Source organism: Trichechus manatus, unplaced genomic scaffold (assembly GCF_000243295.1).
Source record: "Trichechus manatus latirostris isolate Lorelei unplaced genomic scaffold, TriManLat1.0 scaffold00163, whole genome shotgun sequence".
Lineage (NCBI taxonomy): Eukaryota > Metazoa > Chordata > Mammalia > Sirenia > Trichechidae > Trichechus > Trichechus manatus.
Window position 1 is genome coordinate 136,068 of NW_004444099.1, and position 18,766 is coordinate 154,833.

The 18,766-nt window shown below is 48.6% G+C and overlaps 1 protein-coding gene across 1 annotated transcript; it reads left to right on the forward strand.

Moving 5' to 3' along the window:
- The first annotated feature begins 1,127 nt into the window (after positions 1-1,127).
- Positions 1,128-8,714, forward strand: NODAL (nodal growth differentiation factor). Its single transcript, XM_004386368.1, has 3 exons — positions 1,128-1,323; positions 6,146-6,843; positions 8,397-8,714. Exons 1-3 carry the CDS (start codon positions 1,128-1,130, stop codon positions 8,547-8,549), a joined length of 1,047 nt encoding a protein of 348 aa, XP_004386425.1. The 3' UTR covers positions 8,550-8,714.
- The last annotated feature ends 10,052 nt before the right edge of the window (positions 8,715-18,766 follow it).

Sequence of the window (18,766 nt, forward strand, 5' to 3'; positions counted from 1 at the left end):
CTTGGAAACCCGATGGGGCAGTTCTACTCTGTCCTATAGGAATGGACTCCAATGGCAATGGGGTTGGTTTTTTTTTTTATGTTGAGGAAAACAGATCAGCCTGACACTGAGGCAGAGATTTACATTTCTTTAAAGGTAATCCCAGCCCTGCCCTGATTTTGTACCTGGAAGGGAGGTAGGCAAGGCTCACTATTGTCAGTATTGTGCAGATAAGGAAACCGGGGCCCAGGGAGGTGGAAGCTAGTTGTCTTGACTCGCGTCTCCTGTGGTCCTGCCACATCTGGCAGGGATTGCAGAACACGAGCAACAACTTTTTCCTGAGATCCCCAGGGAGATGTGTACCTGAGAAAGGGGAGGGCCTGATCTCAGGGAGACTCTCACATCTGGAGGCCAGGATCACCCTGTTAGCTGCGCTCCAGCTTCTGCGAACACTTCCCTTTTCAGATGGCAAAGACAGTCCTGAGTACTCCTGCCCCGTCTTCCCTGAAAAAGCACCTCAGTATTGAAGCATGTTACTGTGTCCCGACCGTGGGCCTTCACCTGGAGCTCATCTTCTTTGTCCAGCATCCTCCCAGGATGCAGTCTTTCCTAAGGCTGACCCTCCAGACAGGTAAGGCTAGGGATGCTCCAGAGGCCATCTGGACAGTGTGGGGGAAGGCTGAATCAGCCAGACTGGGCAAAGCATCCCCAGCATGCCCTACCTGCTCCAGATGAGGAGTCCAGAGGGAGAGGAAGGGCCAGGGGTCCCGGGTGAGGCAGAGGTAGGGAAGCCACAATATTGACCTGGGAGTTAGCCAGTGAAAAGCCTGCTCTGTTTCAGAACAAGGTCTCTAGTCCCTAAAGTAGCAGGGTGCCATGGTGCTGTAGTGCCCAGACCGGGCAAACCAGGAGCCCCAGAACCGGTCCTAGGACCTAAAGCCTCCCCCAGCTTTGCAGGCCTCCCCCGCACCAGGCTCAGATCTCACCCGCCTCCAGCAGGTGGTCCCTCTCCACACACACCCCCATGGGGGGTGGGGGACATGTGATCTTAAAGCTTCCAGGGAGGGAGGCAGGACCGGGGCGGGGCGGCTTCGGAGGCCCGGGATATAAGGGGCGGAGGCGCCGCTCCCAGGCCTGGCCAGCCCACCATGCACGCCCACTGCCTGTCGTTGCTCCTCCTGCACGCCTGGTGGGCTCTGCTCCAGGCGGGCGCCGATACGGTGGCCACCCTGCCCTTGCTTACGCTGGGGCAGCCCTCGTCGCCGTCCCCTCTCGCGTATATGTTGAGACTTTACCGCGACCCGCTGCTCCGGGCCGACATCATCCGTAGCCTGCAGGCGCAAGGTAGGCTGCGCCACTCCAGCCCCGACGGCCCAGGACACCCTGGGGCCCTTCAGCTACGGCCCGACTCTGGATTTTGGAATTGCACCGGAGCGGGCAGGGGGCTGAGCTCTGTGGTGGGGGCACCGCCATCGAGGGGTGCAACTGCGCTTTGTAGGGCGCGTCCAGTGACAGGGTCTGGGGTGTTTCAGCGTCTGCATTGATTCGGGGCGTAGGGTTGGTGGATGGGATGGGATCCATGGCCGAGGTAGGGAGTGGATTCTGGCGTCCTGGGTCTAGGTTTGGGGTAGATAGAGCGCAGTGCTTTAGGGTAGGAGCCTGATTGCGTCATTCTTATCTGCGGTTTTATTTAACCTCCCGGTGCCTCAGTTTCCGCACCTGTAGAATAGGGGTAGTAGTTCCTCCCTTATGAAACTGTTGATAGAGCTAGATGGCAAAGTACATAAAACGCTTGTGTGTGTGTGTGTGTGTGTATAAAGCCAAACCCGTTGCTCTCGGGTCGATTCCGACTCATAGCAACCCTATAGGACAGTAGAACTGCCCCATAGAGTTTCCAAGGAGCCGCTGGTGGATTCGAACTGCCGACGTTTTGGTTAACAGCCATAGCACTTAACCACTGTGCCACCAGGGTTTCCATAGGTATGTATGGATGTGTGTGTGTGTATAGGTGAATGGGTCCCGGGGCCTGACGTTAGGAGTATCTCCGGCTGCAGGCGTGCTTCGAAACCAGAGTTCAGGCCTGTGTAACATCAGGGATTAGAGTAGGGGATTGGTAATTAGGGATGGGGTGCTCCGAAATCGAGAACTGAGGCAACCTTGGGTCCTCGAGCCCGGGCTGGGGAGGTGTCCACGTCCCGGGTGACACTAGGTTCGGGGCCTAGATTGGAGCGTGTGTGTCAGGGCCGGTAGTGACCTGGGAGTACCGCTGCCTTGGGGACCGGGCAGCTCGTTCTGGTCACCCGGCGCGGGCGTACAGGTGGGTGCTGAGATGAGGGAGTCCTGCCCCAGGGCCTCCCTTTCCTTGCGCAATCCACATCCCGCCGCCTGGGCAACCCCTGTCGCCCGCGCCTCCCCTGCCTCCGGGGGCCAGACGGCCCTCCCCGGGGCTGTGCGCAATCCACATCCGTTAATCTGATCTGACGGCCGCCCGCCGGCCCCTCGTGGCCTGGGGGCGGGGACTCCTACCACCCCTGCCCGCTGCGTCTGGGGTCGGACGGCTGGTGACCCTCTCCGGAAGGGTCATCTGGGGACCAGCCCAGGCAGGGGACACCCTGAAGGCGGGACAATGAGAAAGTTGATGGTGGTCTCTGGCCTTTCCGCCAGAAAGCAGCCGGAGGTGGAATAGGGCAAGTGGGGCGGGAGGCCCGCTTTTCCAGTTCACTTCCTCCTCCCGGAAAATTCGCGAAGGTTTGTGCAGTGCTTCGACAGACCGGGAGTCTGGAAAACTGGGTTCTGGTTTCTCAAACCCTTAACTTTTCTGGCTTCCTCCTTGCTTCCGGCTTCATTTACGAAGAGCCGCGCGGAGAGCCTGGCTGCAGCAAGACAGAGAAGGGGTGACCTACACCCGCTCCTTACTCCCTACTGGGTTTATTTGTAAGCTGCACCCCCACAGGGTGAAATGGGTCTTGGAATCAAATTGAATTTTCCTCTCCATCCGTCACTGTTTAACTAGTTAATTTAACCTTCACCTTGGGCACCTGAGGAAAATGACCTCATCTGCAAAATGGTGATAACACTGGGGGTGGGGGTGGATTTAAGGAGACAATGCTTGTAAAACATTTGGCACCTGGGAGGCAGTTAATGGTAATTACTCCTATAATTTATAATAATGTAGGGGGGGGCACTCAGGGTCATACCCCTACCCTTTTCTACAGAGCCCCTAATTCTTCCTCAGCCTCACTGCCCTGATAAGGGAAGGAGGTGTCAGGTGAGGGGAAGGGAACCCAAGCACATGAGGCCAGGAACTTCCTTCTTCTGAATTGGGAGGTGGGTCAAGGTATCCCCAGGATCCATGTGCCCAAATTTGCTTCAGTGCATTGATGGATTTCAGGGTGTCCATGAACCCCTTCCTCATACCCCTAAAATCACATTTGTTGTATAAGTGGGTGGATGCATTTTTTCTGGGGGGAGAGCATTCTTAGCTTGTATCAGGCATTGGTGACCCGCAAAAGATTAGGAACCCCTACTCCTAAAATGGGTCCCTGGGTGGTGCAAATGGTTTGCTCTCGGCTGCTAACCAGAAAGTTGGTAGTTCAAACCCAACCAGCAGCACTGCAAAAGAAAGGCCTGGCAATCTCCTATAAAGAGTATAGCCAAGAAAGCCCCACGGAGCTCAGTTCTAGTGGGGTAACACATGAGGTCGCCAGGCTTCAGTATCAACTCAACAGCAACAGGTTTTACTCCTAAGATGAACCACAGCTAGATCTAGGAGAAACTGTTAGCACTGTGTCCAAGGGAGCCCTCGGCTGGGGAGAGGGAGACAGGTCATAGAATCACAGACTTCCAGGTGGAAGGAGCAGTCTTTTCCCTGCCCCTCCATGCACGCTGCCTATCCTGGTTACAGAGGACTTCTCTGCCCTGCCCAGGCCCACCATTGCCTGGCCCGGCACTTTCACTTCTAACTTTTGAAGCTGGGCAGTAATAAGGAGGTGTCAGTGACAGTCAGCTTTTATTAAACTTCGGTTGTTGCGTTGGCAAAGTGCTTTACATGCCTCCTTTATCTCAGTTAATGTGAGGCAGTGTTGGTTCAGTGGTAGAATTCTCACCTTCCATGCAGGTTCGATTCCTGGCCAGTGCACCTTCATGCCCAGCTGTGGAGCTCAACAGGTTTCAGCGCAGCTTCCAGATTAAGACGGCAGGACCTGGCAGCATTTTGTTCCACTGTGCGTGGGTTTACTCTTGAGTGGAGGCAGCTAACAATGTCTCAGTGATTCCTCACAATGCCCCTGTGAGGTAGATACTACTTCCCTGTCCCTTTTATAGACAGAGAAACTGAGGCCCAGAGAAGGAAAATAACCTGCCCAATGTCAAACAGCTAGCAAGTGGCAGAGCCAGAACTTGTACCATCACCGTGAGATTCTGGAGCCCCTTGATCTGGAGTGCCTGCCTCTGAAAGGCCATCTGCGGATACTTGCTGCATGTCCCACCTTTAGCAGCACCTAATGACCCAGCTAATCTCCTGGTGGCCAGGTGGTACTCCAAAGGGTAACGGATAATGCCACCTCCTTTCCCACACCTCTGGGAAGAGTTGCTAGTCAGGGGCCGTTATTCCCCCTGGAGTTACTAGCTAGGAGGGAAGTGGAAATTAAGTGAAAAGGAGTAGCTGGATTGGTCTGGGAGGAGCTGCTAGGGGGCTGAAGCTGGGAATTGCCTCCTTATAATGCAGGCTAGATTTCCCAGTGAAATTCACTTAAGATCTGACCAAAGATGCTCTGTGAGACAATGAAAAAATAAAATGCTGTGCGGTCTGCCCAGAGTGGCCCTAAATCTGAGACTACCACTACCTCCAGGATCTATCACAAAAGGGTCCCAGACGCCCTTTTTATTTCTAATGAAAACCCTCTTATTTAGCAGGAGTCCCTGAGTAGTGCAAATGGTTAACGAGCTCACCCACTGAAAACCCTATGGAGCACAATTCTACTCCGACACGTGGGGTTGCCATGATTGGGAGTCTACTTGATGGCAACTGGTTTTTACTGGGTTTTATTTAGCAATAAACCTTCAAACTTCTTTATTTCCCTTGGTCCTTGTGATAATGCAGAGGTGGGTAGGGCATTACTATGCCCATTGCAAAGAAGAGGAAACTGGGTTTGAAAAACGTTTAAATATCACTTTTACATGACCTGAAAATCCATAAATATGTGCTATTCCCAAACATCGGACCAAATTAGTCCAGAACTAAAATAAATGGAATGTGCTTTCCCACCCGTTTTCATCAAGCTTGGGTTTGGCTTTCTTGGGTGAGTGGGACAGGGATGAAGATTTATGTGATTGCTGGGTGTCTGCCCTAGATAAGTGTTAGGTGTGTGTGAACGACCTGGGCAGGAAGGGGTGGGTGTCACGTGGGTGCACAGGGAAGACCCCTGGGTGGAAAACTGTGAGGTCTGTGCAAAGTCATGCCTAGCATGACTTAGAAACCTATTTGTAAGGTTGCCAGAACATTCCTTACATTTCTACCTCCCTCGTAAACTGGTGTGGGAGAAGGTGGTTGTCTTTAACATCTACTGCCCATGCCTCCCTGAGAGACCCGAGCCTTTCCATGATATGAGTATCTACTTCAACATGCCTATGAAACCAGGCCACCCTTTCCAGTGAGAAAACAGCCTGGCGAAGGTAACTTGCTCCACAGGGTACATGGAAGCCCAGTGTTTAGGTTAGAAGGTTCAGGGCTGGCCTTAGACTACATGTGTAGGGGAGAGTGGGGAGGGCAAGATGGAAATCATCACGAGGCTCAGGGTTGGCCTTAGACTACGTGTGTGAGGGGAGAGTGGAGAGGGCGAGATGGAAATCATATTTTTACCAATCTCTGGCAGCAGAGTGTCTTTGAGGGGAAGTGGCGTGACAGTGATTTGGAGTTTGGGCTTTGGAGTTAGGCAGATCCAGGTTTGACTCTTGACTCTGCCAGCTCCCAAGAATGATACCTTGGGCAGGTAATTAAACCTCTTCTGAGCCTCAGTTTCCTCATCTCTAAAATGGACTCAGTAACAGTATGACTTGTAAGGTTGGCATGAGGAATAATATCATAAGGGCTTGAACGTGAGTTATGATTTTTGAGGTTGGGGGACCCCCCTCAATTCACCTTCTTTCCTGCTTTTCTCCCACCTAGATGTGGAGGTGGAGGGGCAGAAATGGACCTTTGCTTTTGACTTCTCCTTCCTGAGCCAAGAAGAGGATCTGGAATGGGCTGAGCTCCGGCTACAGCTGTCCAGCCCTGTGGACCTTCCCTCCAAGGCCCCGCTCTCCATCGAGATTTTCCACCAGCCAAAGCTGGACACAGAACGGGACCCAACTGGCTGCCAGGAGCGTCTTCAAATGGACCTGTTCACTGTCACTCCATCCCAGGTCACCTTCTCCTCGGGCAGCATGGTCCTGGAGGTGACCAGGCCACTCTCCAAGTGGCTGAAGCATCCCAGGGAGCTGGAGAAACAGATGTCCAGGCAGGCTGGAGAGTGTTGGCAGCGGCCCCCAAAACCACCCGTCACTGACGTGCTTCTCATGCTCTACTCCAACCTCTCCCAGGAGCACAGGCGGCTTGGTGGCTCCACGTTGCTGTGGGAGGCTGAGAGCTCCTGGCGGGCCCAGGAGGGACAGCTGTCCCGGGAGAGAAGCAGGCGGCAGCGTCGACATCACTTGCCGGACGGAAGCCAACTGTGTCGGAAGGTCAAGTTCCAGGTGGACTTCAACCAGATCGGATGGGGCTCCTGGATCATCTACCCCAAGCAGTACAATGCCTATCGCTGCGAGGGCGAGTGTCCCAACCCTGTCGGGGAGGAGTTTCATCCAACCAACCATGCATACATCCAGGTGTGATGCCAAGGCAAAGGGACAGGGGGCAAGAAGTGGCCATACTGCTGGATCAGGGGGAAAACGACCTCAGCTTTGCTATTAAATCACTGTGTTCATTCATAGTTATCTGAGCATCTACAATGTGCCAGTCCTGCGCAGGTACTAGGGATATAGAGATGACCAATCACAACATTCTCAGAGAACCTACAGTCACATCCTGTTGTGTAGCCTTGAGCACACTGCTTCCCTGAGCCTTTTTCCTTTTGTAAAATTAGGGGGCTGAACTAGAGGGTCTCAGGTCCTCCTTGGCCCTCACATGCTAGGAAGGAAGTTCAGAATCTGAGATTTGGGGAGAAGCAGGCCTGGGTTTGACTCCTACTTACTAGCTCTGCGATATTGAGTTGCTCACTTTTCTGAGCCTCAGTTTCCCCACCTGTAAAATGGAGATGGCCATGCCATATTTCATAGGATGTTGTAGGGTTAAATGAGGTGATGTGCATAAGGCATGTATAATGGCTGCCAGGTAATAGGCATGTTTGAGGTTGTTATCATTACTAGGAGTCTCTTGAAATGGTGGCCATGTTTATGGCACCATGGTTGGGATGGTACTGTTCTAGCCACTGTAATTTTGCTGCTTACAACAGGAGTTAGCCACCCATTTCACAGGAGTAGACAAGGCTAGAGGCTGCCACCAGGTGCCACTGACCAGCCTAAGGTCTAGGAGGTGGTGGAGGGAGAGGAGCAGAAGGATGGGTGGAGTTAGGAAGGAGAATGAGGTGGAGAGGAGAGAGAATAGGGCCCCTCATGGTGGCCCTGATGTTATAAGTGGTTTTGATCTTCCCACAGAGGTCATATGGAACCAAATGTTTTTATTTATTTTAATTGTGAAGCCTGGGATGAGCATCTCTTGTCCCTGCAGTCCATCCTCTACGCCCAGCCTCAGGCTGGGTTCAGAGACTCTGGGGAGCATGACCATGTGAGCTAAGCTCATGCAAGGGAAGCGCAGGTCGCGGTCAGCGTCCTTAGAGGCCCTGTCCTGGGCAAAGGCCCTTCTGAGCCTCAACTCACCTCACCAACCCACTTGCAGAATGATTAAATGGAACCATAGAAATCCAGACGGTCCCAATCACCAGCTCTGACACTGACCTGGAGAGGAGATGTTAGACCTCAGGGGCACGGCCCAGCTCCAAAATGCCAAGGGGATTGTTACTTTTCTCCTGTTGACTTCATTTGCCCTTCTCTGGGCAACAAAGCAAATCCCACAAGAATTTCTTCATAACTCCCTATTCAGCTTCATATTTCTGGAACTAAACCAGGGAGTTTCTGGGAATGGTTTTAAAATTGGTATTCACTCTAGACTAGAAAATAGGAGAACATATGAGTTAGGTACAGCTCTACCCAGACACATGTAACTTTTCGAATTCTTTCTAAAGTCTGTTTAAAAGAAAAGCAGCTAAAGTTATTTTAGACCAAGTTGATGATGTATTAGTGTGCTGATTCCTTTATGAAGTTTTCTTCTATTTTTGTACCCATTGGCATGTGAGTTGACCCTCCTCGCCTCCCTTTTACAGAGTCTGCTGAAACATTACCAGCCTCACCGAGTCCCTTCCACCTGCTGTGCCCCCGTGAAGACCAAGCCATTGAGTATGCTCTATGTGGAAAATGGCAGAGTCCTTTTAGATCATCACAAAGACATGATAGTGGAAGAATGCGGGTGCCTTTGAAGAGATTCTGAAGGGACACTGGATTTGCCTGTACCCTGGAAGGTTGGGAAACGCCTAGACGACACGATTACCATCTAATCCAATGAGGAGAAACCAAGAGGGCAAAAATTTTGCTCTGTTCACCAGAACTGAAGAGGAAGAGCTGCCTACTTTGTAAATGGAGGGACTTGTGAAGCTAATCCTTCAAGAATTTCCTCATAATGCTATTCAGTGGAGTCTGGCTAAACACAGAGGCTGCTGTCAGGAAGAGGGAGGAGGAAGCTAGTGAAGGGGGTTGCTGGGTTTTCTCTTTATTGAAGACAGTGGCAAGTAAAAGCACTAGAGCAAGAGCTCTTTACTGATTTTTTTTTTTTTAACTTGTGAACTCCCTGAAGTTGTGTGTAAAAGGTGGGGCACGTGAATTTTTTTTGAGGTGTGGGACTAGGTCTATAGCTTTTATATATTCTCAATGTGACACCCCCCCAAAAAAAAGATTAAGGATCACTCTGAAGTACCAAGTCTGTCTGCTCTTGCTGACCCAGGTTAGGTTGGGGGAGCCCCCATGTCTTTCTGGCTGTCCAGTGGCAGTCTGTCTGCCTTGTCCAGAAGCTCCCTGGAGTGGGTCTCTGCTAATGAATTGCACAAACAATAAAGCCATTGTACAGTTCTCCTAAGCCAGCTGGTGCCTTTGAAAGGAGAAGCAGGAACTCATCCAAGAGAACTGGTCATGTTGGACTATAGAAGCTGAAGTCTTTGAGGCATTCCCTAGTCAGTCTGCTTGGGCAGACACAACCTGAGTCTATTAAAGTTGGTGACATTTTACCTCAGTCTCTCAGTGTGTGCTATTAATGAGGCCCCCAGCTTCCTGTCCAGCAGGGGTGAAGGTCCCATCCTGGGTGGCAGGAAAGACTTGGGTGATGGTTGCAGCTCAGCCACTGAGAAACGATGACCTCAGGTGAACGATTCACTGCTCAGCTGCTTCTGTGAAAGAGAAGGGATCCTAATGGGTACCTGTGAAATGGCTGCTGGCAGGCTCAGAAAAGCCGTAAGATTTAAGCCACGGACTGTCCTCTGGACCATCCTCATCTGCCTCTAAAGCTTATAAAGCCTGTTGAGTCCAGCTCCAGCCATATCCCCCTTACCTAATCTTTATCTGTCCTTTTTGGGTGTCCCTGGGTGAAGCCTGCAGATTACTTCTGAAAGGTCAGCCATTGAAAAACCCTATGGAACACAGTTCTACTCTGACACACATGGGGTTGCCATGAGTCAGAATTGACTTAATGGCAACTGGTTCGGTTTTGGTTATCTTTTGTTTTTTTTTTTGTTGCTCAGGGTTCTAAAACAGGCTTAATTCCAGGTTCCACATAGCAGGACAACAAAAGGGACTCGAGCTTTCTTGTAGGAAGCTCTACCTACCACCTAAGCATAAGAGTTCATCTTCTGCATGAAAGGACCCCAAAGGTAGCAGTTCTCTTATCTGCTGAACTCGTTGAGCATTGCCAAAATAGGGGCTAGGGTTTTGTTTTTTGTTTTTTTGGTGGGGGTTAGGAGGCTATTTTTACTGGGAATGAGTCCACAATAAATGTACCCCCTCACAGCCTCCCCCCGGCCACTTGTGCTTGAGCCGAGGAAAATGATGCCAGTTGTGTGGGAACCCCTGCTGAGTTTAGACATGACTCAACTGCAGCCTTGGTTGATTCAAGGTGGTAATCTTGGCCCAGGCTGGGGTTAGATTTGCTTGCCAGGCCTGGTCTTGAGCAACCTCAATTCCCTGATTCAGCAACAAAGCTGATCCAGCTGCTCATTTCCCAGACTGGAAGTAGGCCTGCCCAGGGTCTGCCTTAACCACAAATCAGAATCCCAATAGGTTCCTACATCTGACTCAGAACAGTAGAACCAGGGCAACCTTGTGAGGTCAGCTGGTTGGATCCACTTTCCAAAACGAGAGCTGAGTGGCCTGACCACACCGCTAGAAGTGGCAGGGCCAAGAGCTGAGCTTGGTCTCTCGAGTCCCAGGGGCACTGTTCTTAATAGCATGGAGGTTTTTGCTCTCCTTGCTTTGGGTCAAAGCCTTAGCCTTTGGAACCAAAGATCTGAACCCAACCCATTGAACTGAAGTTCTTGGCAGTGAAAACCCCATCCCAGGACCTTTAGAGCATCTTCTTTACTAAGTAGGTGCCCTGACATTTTTTATATGATTGGGGCCAGGAAAGCTAAAGGTCAAGCTATTTGTGGCTACAGTTTGTGGGAGTGTTTAAGAGTTGGCAGCTCTCTTGACTCAGAACACTCCGATGACAAGGCATTGCCTCAAGCAGAAGATGCAGGTGCCAAGTAGTTTAACTCTACGAACATCTTGTTGACCACTACTGAAAATGATTTTGTGTGCCAGCAGCAGGACCACTTTGCTGCCTGGCCAGAGGGATATGGGGCCAAGCCCACCTACCGGAGCCTAACAGCACAGTTCCATGGCTCTGGACCCCATGTGCTGGGTAAAGGCTTTCTAAGAGGAAATACTGCCTCTAGAACTGTGTCCTGCCCTAACCTGGGGCCAGGAAGGGACTTTAACAGCTATTTTAACTTGCTCTCAAGGCAGAGGTCTCATGTTCTACAGCAGTGCCAAATCAGTAGAATGAGAAAAATTAGATGCATTCCTCTCCTTGGCTGGAAGTAGGTCAGAGTGGAGAAAAGGAAAGCTAATGTAAGAGAAGCAGAAACAGGGTACACAAGTGGCCATGACCTTCAAAGAGCACCACAGCCAAGGGTTAGCTCTACTTTGAAAAGTCTCCCATTTTACTAGGAGTAAAATCCTTACTCCTCTATCCTAAAATTGGCTTTGGGGCCGAGTAAAGGATTATGAAAGTGCTTTCAAAACTATTCTGGCCCCATCATCTCTTTAAGAGATTCTTTAGGCTGGAGTCCTTCTAGAGGTTCTAGCCTGCTCCAGTCCCAAACTGGGGGAAAAGAAGACACAACTCAATGACCTCTGGTTGTTCATGCCGACTGGGCTATGCTGAAGTCCTTTAATAACTTTATTGTACTCTTGATGTACCAGGCACTGGGCTAAGTGCTCTACCTCACCTGTACCTCATAACCACCTAAAAGAGAGTAACCCTAAGGCCATTTCAAAGGAGACTAAGGCTTAGAGATTAAGTAACCTGTTCAAGGTCAAGCAGAATTCAAGCCTGGCTGACTCCAAGGGCGGTGCCCTAAACTTCTATACTATACTCTTGGGAAAACATTTCAAGTCCAGTTTTATTCTGTGGACCTGTTTACAAAATCTACAACATGAAAGGACAAAATTTTCATTACACCAACACATGAGGTTTGCTGGATTAACAATAGGGAGGAATCTCACGCTCATGCAGCACGGCCTAGTTTATTTTGAGACCGAAGACATGATGGATGTCTAACAAGTGCTCTGCCCTTCAGAGAAAAGGAAAGGCTGTTGTTGAGGCTTCAAGGCTGGGACCTAGAAAGGGACTCGGCACACATTACTCAGCAGCATATACACCTCACCTCCCAGCTCCTGAGCTCAGGACCAGGTTCTTGCTCCTTGAGAAGGGTCGTATCATCTCCTTGCATATACAGGGTCAGACTGACAAAGCAGGTGCCCTGTAAGTGTTGAGAAGAACTGAAACAAAGAGGCCGAGTACCTTAGCCCAGCTCCCTCACTAGTCGACTGCCAAAATGTGAACCCTGAACAGGATTTTACCTGAAAAAAATTTTAAATAAAACACAAAGTTGAACTCAAGAACTTTATTGATTCAACTGTAACAGCAACCATTGGTGAGAATTTTTTTCTTAATTTCCAAATACCTGCTGGTTTTGAAGGACAGTTAAAACACAGAACTGATCATGGAATCACTCACAACTGCCTCAAGGGCTGCACGGTGCCCTCTGCTATCCATCCACAATGGTGAAATGAATGGCGGGGACGGGGGTGAAGGGACGACCACACAGGGGAGACACAGAGAAGACCAAGGGACGTGCTGGCAGTCTCTGCTTTCAATTCAGAATGGATGGAGTGGGCCATTGGTGGCACCAAGACAGGAGAAGGGCATTTTCTTTACAAAATATTTTAAAGATGCTCAAAATGGACACCTGAATATTTGAATGTCCTCTTGGTTCTCCAAGACACCTTCTTTAAGGTTTAACCCCTGGGGTAGCAGAGGAAAGAGATGGGCCCCATCTTTAGGTGAAGGAAAGGCACTCGCTCTCAGTACTTGGTGATGCGGACATGACCTCGGGAGCAGGATGGCTCACCCACACAACTCGCCCGTTACCACTACACTCATGTTCACCCCACACACACACTCTCCCATGGTTTCAAGTAAAAGTTACCCTGGCCTGGGCTTGTATTTCTTTTTCTTTGAAGATTAAGATAGGGAGAGAGGGGGTACACTGGGGCAAAAATGGACATTCTGTGCTAGATTCATGGACCCTCTAAGCTTGAGGTATCCAGGAATTTTGGGTTTAAGCACCGGCTCCCTTTGGAAATTTGAATGTGGCCAAGTGATTATCAAGCATTGCAGCATCTCTCTGCCAGCCTCCCACCCTTAGAAAGGTGGCAGAAAGGGAGTTTAAATTCCTGGGAATTTTGTTTCATCTCAGTAAGATTTTCCACATGGCATCCATGACATACAGTATAGTCTGCCAGTGCTGTAGGCAGAGGTTAAGCAAAGAGGAAACCACAGACCATCTGAACAGGGACTGAAGAGACCTTCCCTAAATCTAAGCTTTGACAAATGGTATCAACTTCCAGGAGCAGCCTAGAGAAAGAAATTTGAATTCCAGAGGGTGGGAAAAGTGAAGCGAATGATTAATTGGAAAAATCAGTATGTACCAATTATCTTTATAGTCTTCAGCAAGAAATTTCTGTGAGTTAGCCTTAAGAAAATACCAACATTAAACTGGAAAGCCATTACTAAAACAGGAAATGCCCCTGGAATATAAGCCTTCTAAAGAGTTGTGACCCAACTGGATCAAAATCTGATTTCATCTTTTATTAAAAGTGGAGGTAAAGAACTGGGGGAACTATGCCCCCTTTGAAGTCCAGACATAAAACTGATCTCCCAAAGAAACAATGCTTCTTTAAAACAAATACTACCCCCTCCCAAATGTCATGGGTGGGTAAGTGATTAGATTTCAAGATTAATAAATAGCTGCCCATATGCATGTAGTCCATAAAACACACTAAGAAGTAGAAGTTCTGAACCAGATGGAGAAGGCACTGGGTCCTCCCCTCTAAAGAGCAATGCCAAGGAGTAAGGGGCCTGGCTTCACGCAGCAAGTATCCAAATGGGGAGAAACGAAAAAGATTCAGTCTCTGGGATACTGCTGCCAATATGCTGACCCCCGAAACCCAGTTGCCTTGATTCAAAGCAGGCACTCAGTATATACTGGCTGAATAATGGACTATGGTTGAAACCCAACTACATAGCAGGATGCATTCTACAGGAAATGTGGGATTTCAACAGTGCTTGAACTGGGAAGATAAGGTCTGAGAGTACCAAAGAGCAAATAACCCAAACAGCAGAAAAGGTGGTACCAACAGTTAACACGCTCAGCTGCTAACTGAAAAGCTGGAGGTTTGAGTTCACCCAAAGTGCCTCAGAAGAAAGGCCTGGCGATCTACTTCTGAAAAATCAGCCACTGAAAATTCTATGGAGCACAGTTCTACTCTGACACGCATAGGGTTGCTTGAGTCAGAACTGACTTGACGGCAACTGGTTTGGTTTTATTTTGACTCCACCTCAAAAGAAGGGAAAACAAAATTAATCTGAAGGTACTTTAAAGATGAGTTCCTTACTTCTAGAAGAAGCACCTCTTATATAAGCTGCCTCAGCAGCAATGCTGCTTATGCAAGTATACTCTAAAGTAAGCAGGGCTGCAGATAGGACAACGCTGGGAGGACGCAGAGCCTAAATCCAAATTAAGACTTGCATCTTTGTCTGAAATTTCTAAAAACACGGTTGAGAATGGGTGTCAGAAACACATAGCAGACATTCAGTAAGAATTTACTGAACTGAGAAGCCTCATTTAAGTTTCTCTTTTGAGGGTGAAGATCAGACTGGCTCTCTTTAATAACACAGTTCCATTAGGAAGCCCAGGACCAGGTTGGCAGTTTACCTGCACACTGGATTTAAAGGTGCAATCAAGCACAAGCAGACATTTATAATGCCCAGATGGTCCCTACTTTATTGAGAAGTTGCTTCTTGGGTAAGATACCTAACCCAAGTCTATTTAAGCTGGTGTGGTTGGAGAGACCAGGTACTAAGCACTGACTCTGGTTGGGACCTGGCTTCCTTATACCACCACATTTCATCATGAATAGGATCTATTTTCTTTACCCCAACAACCTAACATCTAATTCACATTTGCTCCCTTTGCTTGACAATCCTGATTCTAATTAAATCAGCTTTAGTGGCTCAGCTGGAAGGATCCAATTCTTTTTCTTTGCCGATCCCTAGCTAAGGGAGGTAACAAATATGTGGTAAATGAGTCTTAGAGACACTAAGCCTAGGACTTGCAAATAAGCATCCTTGGGCTGCTGATAATCAAGCAGGGGTACTGATATTACACTTCTCCTGGGGACTTCCATTTCTCACTACCCCTTTCAAAGTCAGCAGGTGGATCTGGAGAAAGACAAATCCTGCCTGCTACCCCAGTTTGGTGAAGCATGAATTGTTTTCAGTGGCAACATCTCTCTCAACACACCATCTCCACAAATTCTTTGACACTGTTTCATCTAAGAGGTGGGGTATAAATCCCCTCCTCCTGAGTGTAGGTTGTCCTGGTGGGACAGTGGTTAAGAGCTCAGCTGCTAAGCAAAAAAGTCAGCAGTTTGAATCCACCAGCTGCTCCTTGGAAACCCTATGGGGCAGTTCTACTCCGTCCTATAGGGTTGCTAAGAGTCGTTGACAGCAACGGGTCTGGTTTTTGGTTTTGAGTGTAGGTTGGGCTTAGTGGCTTCCTTCTAAGGAATGGAAGGAGAAAGTGGCAGTGTGCGATTTCAGAGGTTATGTCATAAAAGGGACTGCAGCTTCCTCCTTGCCCTCTCTGGGATCACTCACTCTGGAGGGAGCCAGCTGCCATGCCATGAGGTCACTTATGCTGCCCTATGGAAAGACCCACATGGGGTCAGGGGCATCCTGCTAACAGTCACAAAGAGAGAGCCTGGAAGCGAATCCTCCAGCCCCAGCTGCCTGCAGCACCTACCGACATCCTCCCTGTGCCAGAACCATCACGCTCAGCTGCTCTCCAATTCGTAACCCACAGAAACCGTCTCACAATGTGTGCTGTTTTAATATACTAAGTGTTGGGACAGTTTGTTACAAAGCAGTAATACAGGGGAAGGACAAAACTGTTGGCTTGGAAGCCCATTACCTACAAGGCAGCTTCTCTACACCTGTGCTCTTGAGCACACTATACCTATTTAACCAGAATAGGCAGAAGTGGAAATTGATGAACCACACTAAAGGCAGGACTACAATGCATGTCTCCTGCTGGCATCTGGAGGAGGTCATTTCTTATTAAGATAGATTTTCCCCAGAAGCCTAGAAACATGGTTTCCTCATAAAAAGAAAAGTACAAACGGCCACTAAGATTTTACAAAACCTAAGAAAAAGCCAGGATAGATTATTCATTTAGGGCTTCATCTGTCAGAGTCCTTCCAAACAACCAGGAGAAAAGCACCTACTGGATGCTGGTTTATCCTGAAAACGATTCTATGGGGCATGAAACAAAGGTGTTACCTGTTGGAAGTTTGTCTCTTGCCTTGTGGAATTACTTTTTAAATGCTGATTTATGGCGATCCAAGTATCTCTACAAGTGGTGGCCTCCAGAAAAGAACTGCAGCAAGCAGTAAGAAGGTCCCTGCAGAGGAGGGTAAGGGACATGGCAGCGGCTGTATCACACAGCTAACACTCCCAAGAAATACTAGAACACGTCCTCTCCTTAGGAGGCTGCGTGCCGATTCCTCAAGATACGACTCAGTTCCTCATGTTTTCAATCCATTTCCCATTGTTCAGTGAGGAAGCCAAGTGTTCATCTGCAGCAATAAAGATCATGAAGGGCATACACTTCTCACTGACAGACTGACTAGCTGCTAGTTGCAGTCAGATTCCACAGGATGCCAAGGTCAGTGTATGAACAACGAAGCTTCCTTCCCAAAGACTCATGCTCCCCATATGGCTCGCAAGGAGGTCCTGGGCAAGCTTTTTACGCAAATTACAGGGCAACTGAAGTTTTCCCAAGATGATGTAAAGCCAAATTTGAAGTTTAATTGAAATCGGAACAGGGATACATTAAACAAACAAACAAAATACTTTTCTGATCATCAAATTTTGAGACTCAAAGCATCTCCAAAGCACTGGAGAACCAGCTTATTCCTGAGACATCAGTCATCACAAAAGTTTTTTTCCATCTTTGAACTATTCACATTTTGTAGCAGAAAACAAAGTTGCTTAGACATCCTTCCTCCCTTCTGTCTGAAACGTGTTCACAAACAGGGTCTTTTCACAGTTCAAAAGAAAAACAAACAGCTTTCTTTCTTAGCCAACTGGCCTGTTACTCTTCCCCCTGGGATCTGATCTCTTTAAAGACAGTTCAGGCCACCAAATCCGACCAGAGATTCCCAGGACACCAGTGGCTATTTCATTGTCTTTCTAGAAGGGACGGGTGCATTGGTTTGTCTTCGAGTGGAGTCATTCTCCTGCGATTATTGTGCCAGTCAACGGTCACAGGAAAGTGGGGTGGGGATGAAGGGGAACGAGAAAGCAAAGTGGTAAAAGAATGAGGCTTTCATAAACAACCCACGGCAAGGGCAGAATGGTTCAGTTTTACAAACCACCCACTACAAACTACAAACATGCACACCCAAAACTAGAGAAGGAAAGAGCTCAGAGAGACTGGGAGACAGAGGACGGTGACACAGAACAGCAGTCTTCCACAGACACCTCTCACCTCCCTAACACCGGAAGATGTTTAATTAAAAAGTTGCTGCCCAAAACTGTACTGAAAACACATCTAAAAATAGGTCTGTAGTCTTAAAAATAAAAGGTCGCTCCTCAGATAAGAGTGACAGATATTATCAGATACCAACACTTGACGTATCTTTGATATAAATTTGAAAAATGGCCTGCCAGAGAAAAAGGAAGGAGAGAGGGAAGGAGGGTGAGAAGGGAACATTCAGAGTAATGTGGAAGGTAAGAAAACTGGGAAAAACACGCTCAGAAGTCCATGCTTACCTATCCCAGCAGCCAAACAAAGCAGGCCCATGAAGGAAAAAAAAATTTAGTTTTCTAAGAACACTGTGAAAGTCAACTCTAAATTCAAAATATAAGAAACTGAAATCTGAGACAACAAATATCACAATGCTCACTGGGCTGAGACTGGGAACTCAAATGGTTCAATGCTCTTCAGAGACCATTCTTAAGTAGTATCTGGGACAAGACTATCATCAGGCCTTATCCCCCACATGGAGGCCAACGTGCCTCCATTACTTGGGGCAGACCTGCTCCGGGTGTCTCAGGGGGAGTACAAGAGGACTTCGCGAGCAGCAAGACGCAAGTAGGGAGAAACGGGAGAAGAAGAGGAAACAACAGCTGGTTACGGAGGGCTCCCCTCTGATGTAGAGTTTAAAACGTTTGCACAAATGCGCTAAGTGAAGGAATAGGAAGGTGAATACCAAAGACAGAAGACACTCCTCCCACAGAGGAAGGAAGGGAAGTAACCTCAAAACAGTGTCAGAGGGTAATGCTACCAGAGTTGCACAAATCATGCTCTGTCCCTAAGGACAAACACCTCAAGGTCAAAGGGAAAGCAGGCTCCTTTTGTTTATTATTTCCCCCTCATGGTTTTAAACACCCCAAACCCAGACTCTTGCAGCACTGGACCACGGGTGGGATACAGGCAAGTGAGGGAGAGGGTAAGGAATATGAATAATGCTGAACCCATCAAACCTCTGTACCCTTCCCCAGACTTCCCAGTCAGGTAGTAATTGGTAGATTGATACTTGATTTGGGATTTTTTTTTTTTTTTGGGGGGGGGGTGTGTCTTGATAGAAAAATGACCAGGGAGGCCAGAGTTTACTGTTTTCCTCTGAGGCTGCTTAGTTCTACAGAAATATGCTAAGGGCCTTCACTCAAATCTGTCTAACTGGGAAGGGGAACAGGAAACGGGGAGGAAACGGTCAGATGAAGCTCATCTTCACATCATTTGGCACCCGGCGGGGGGAG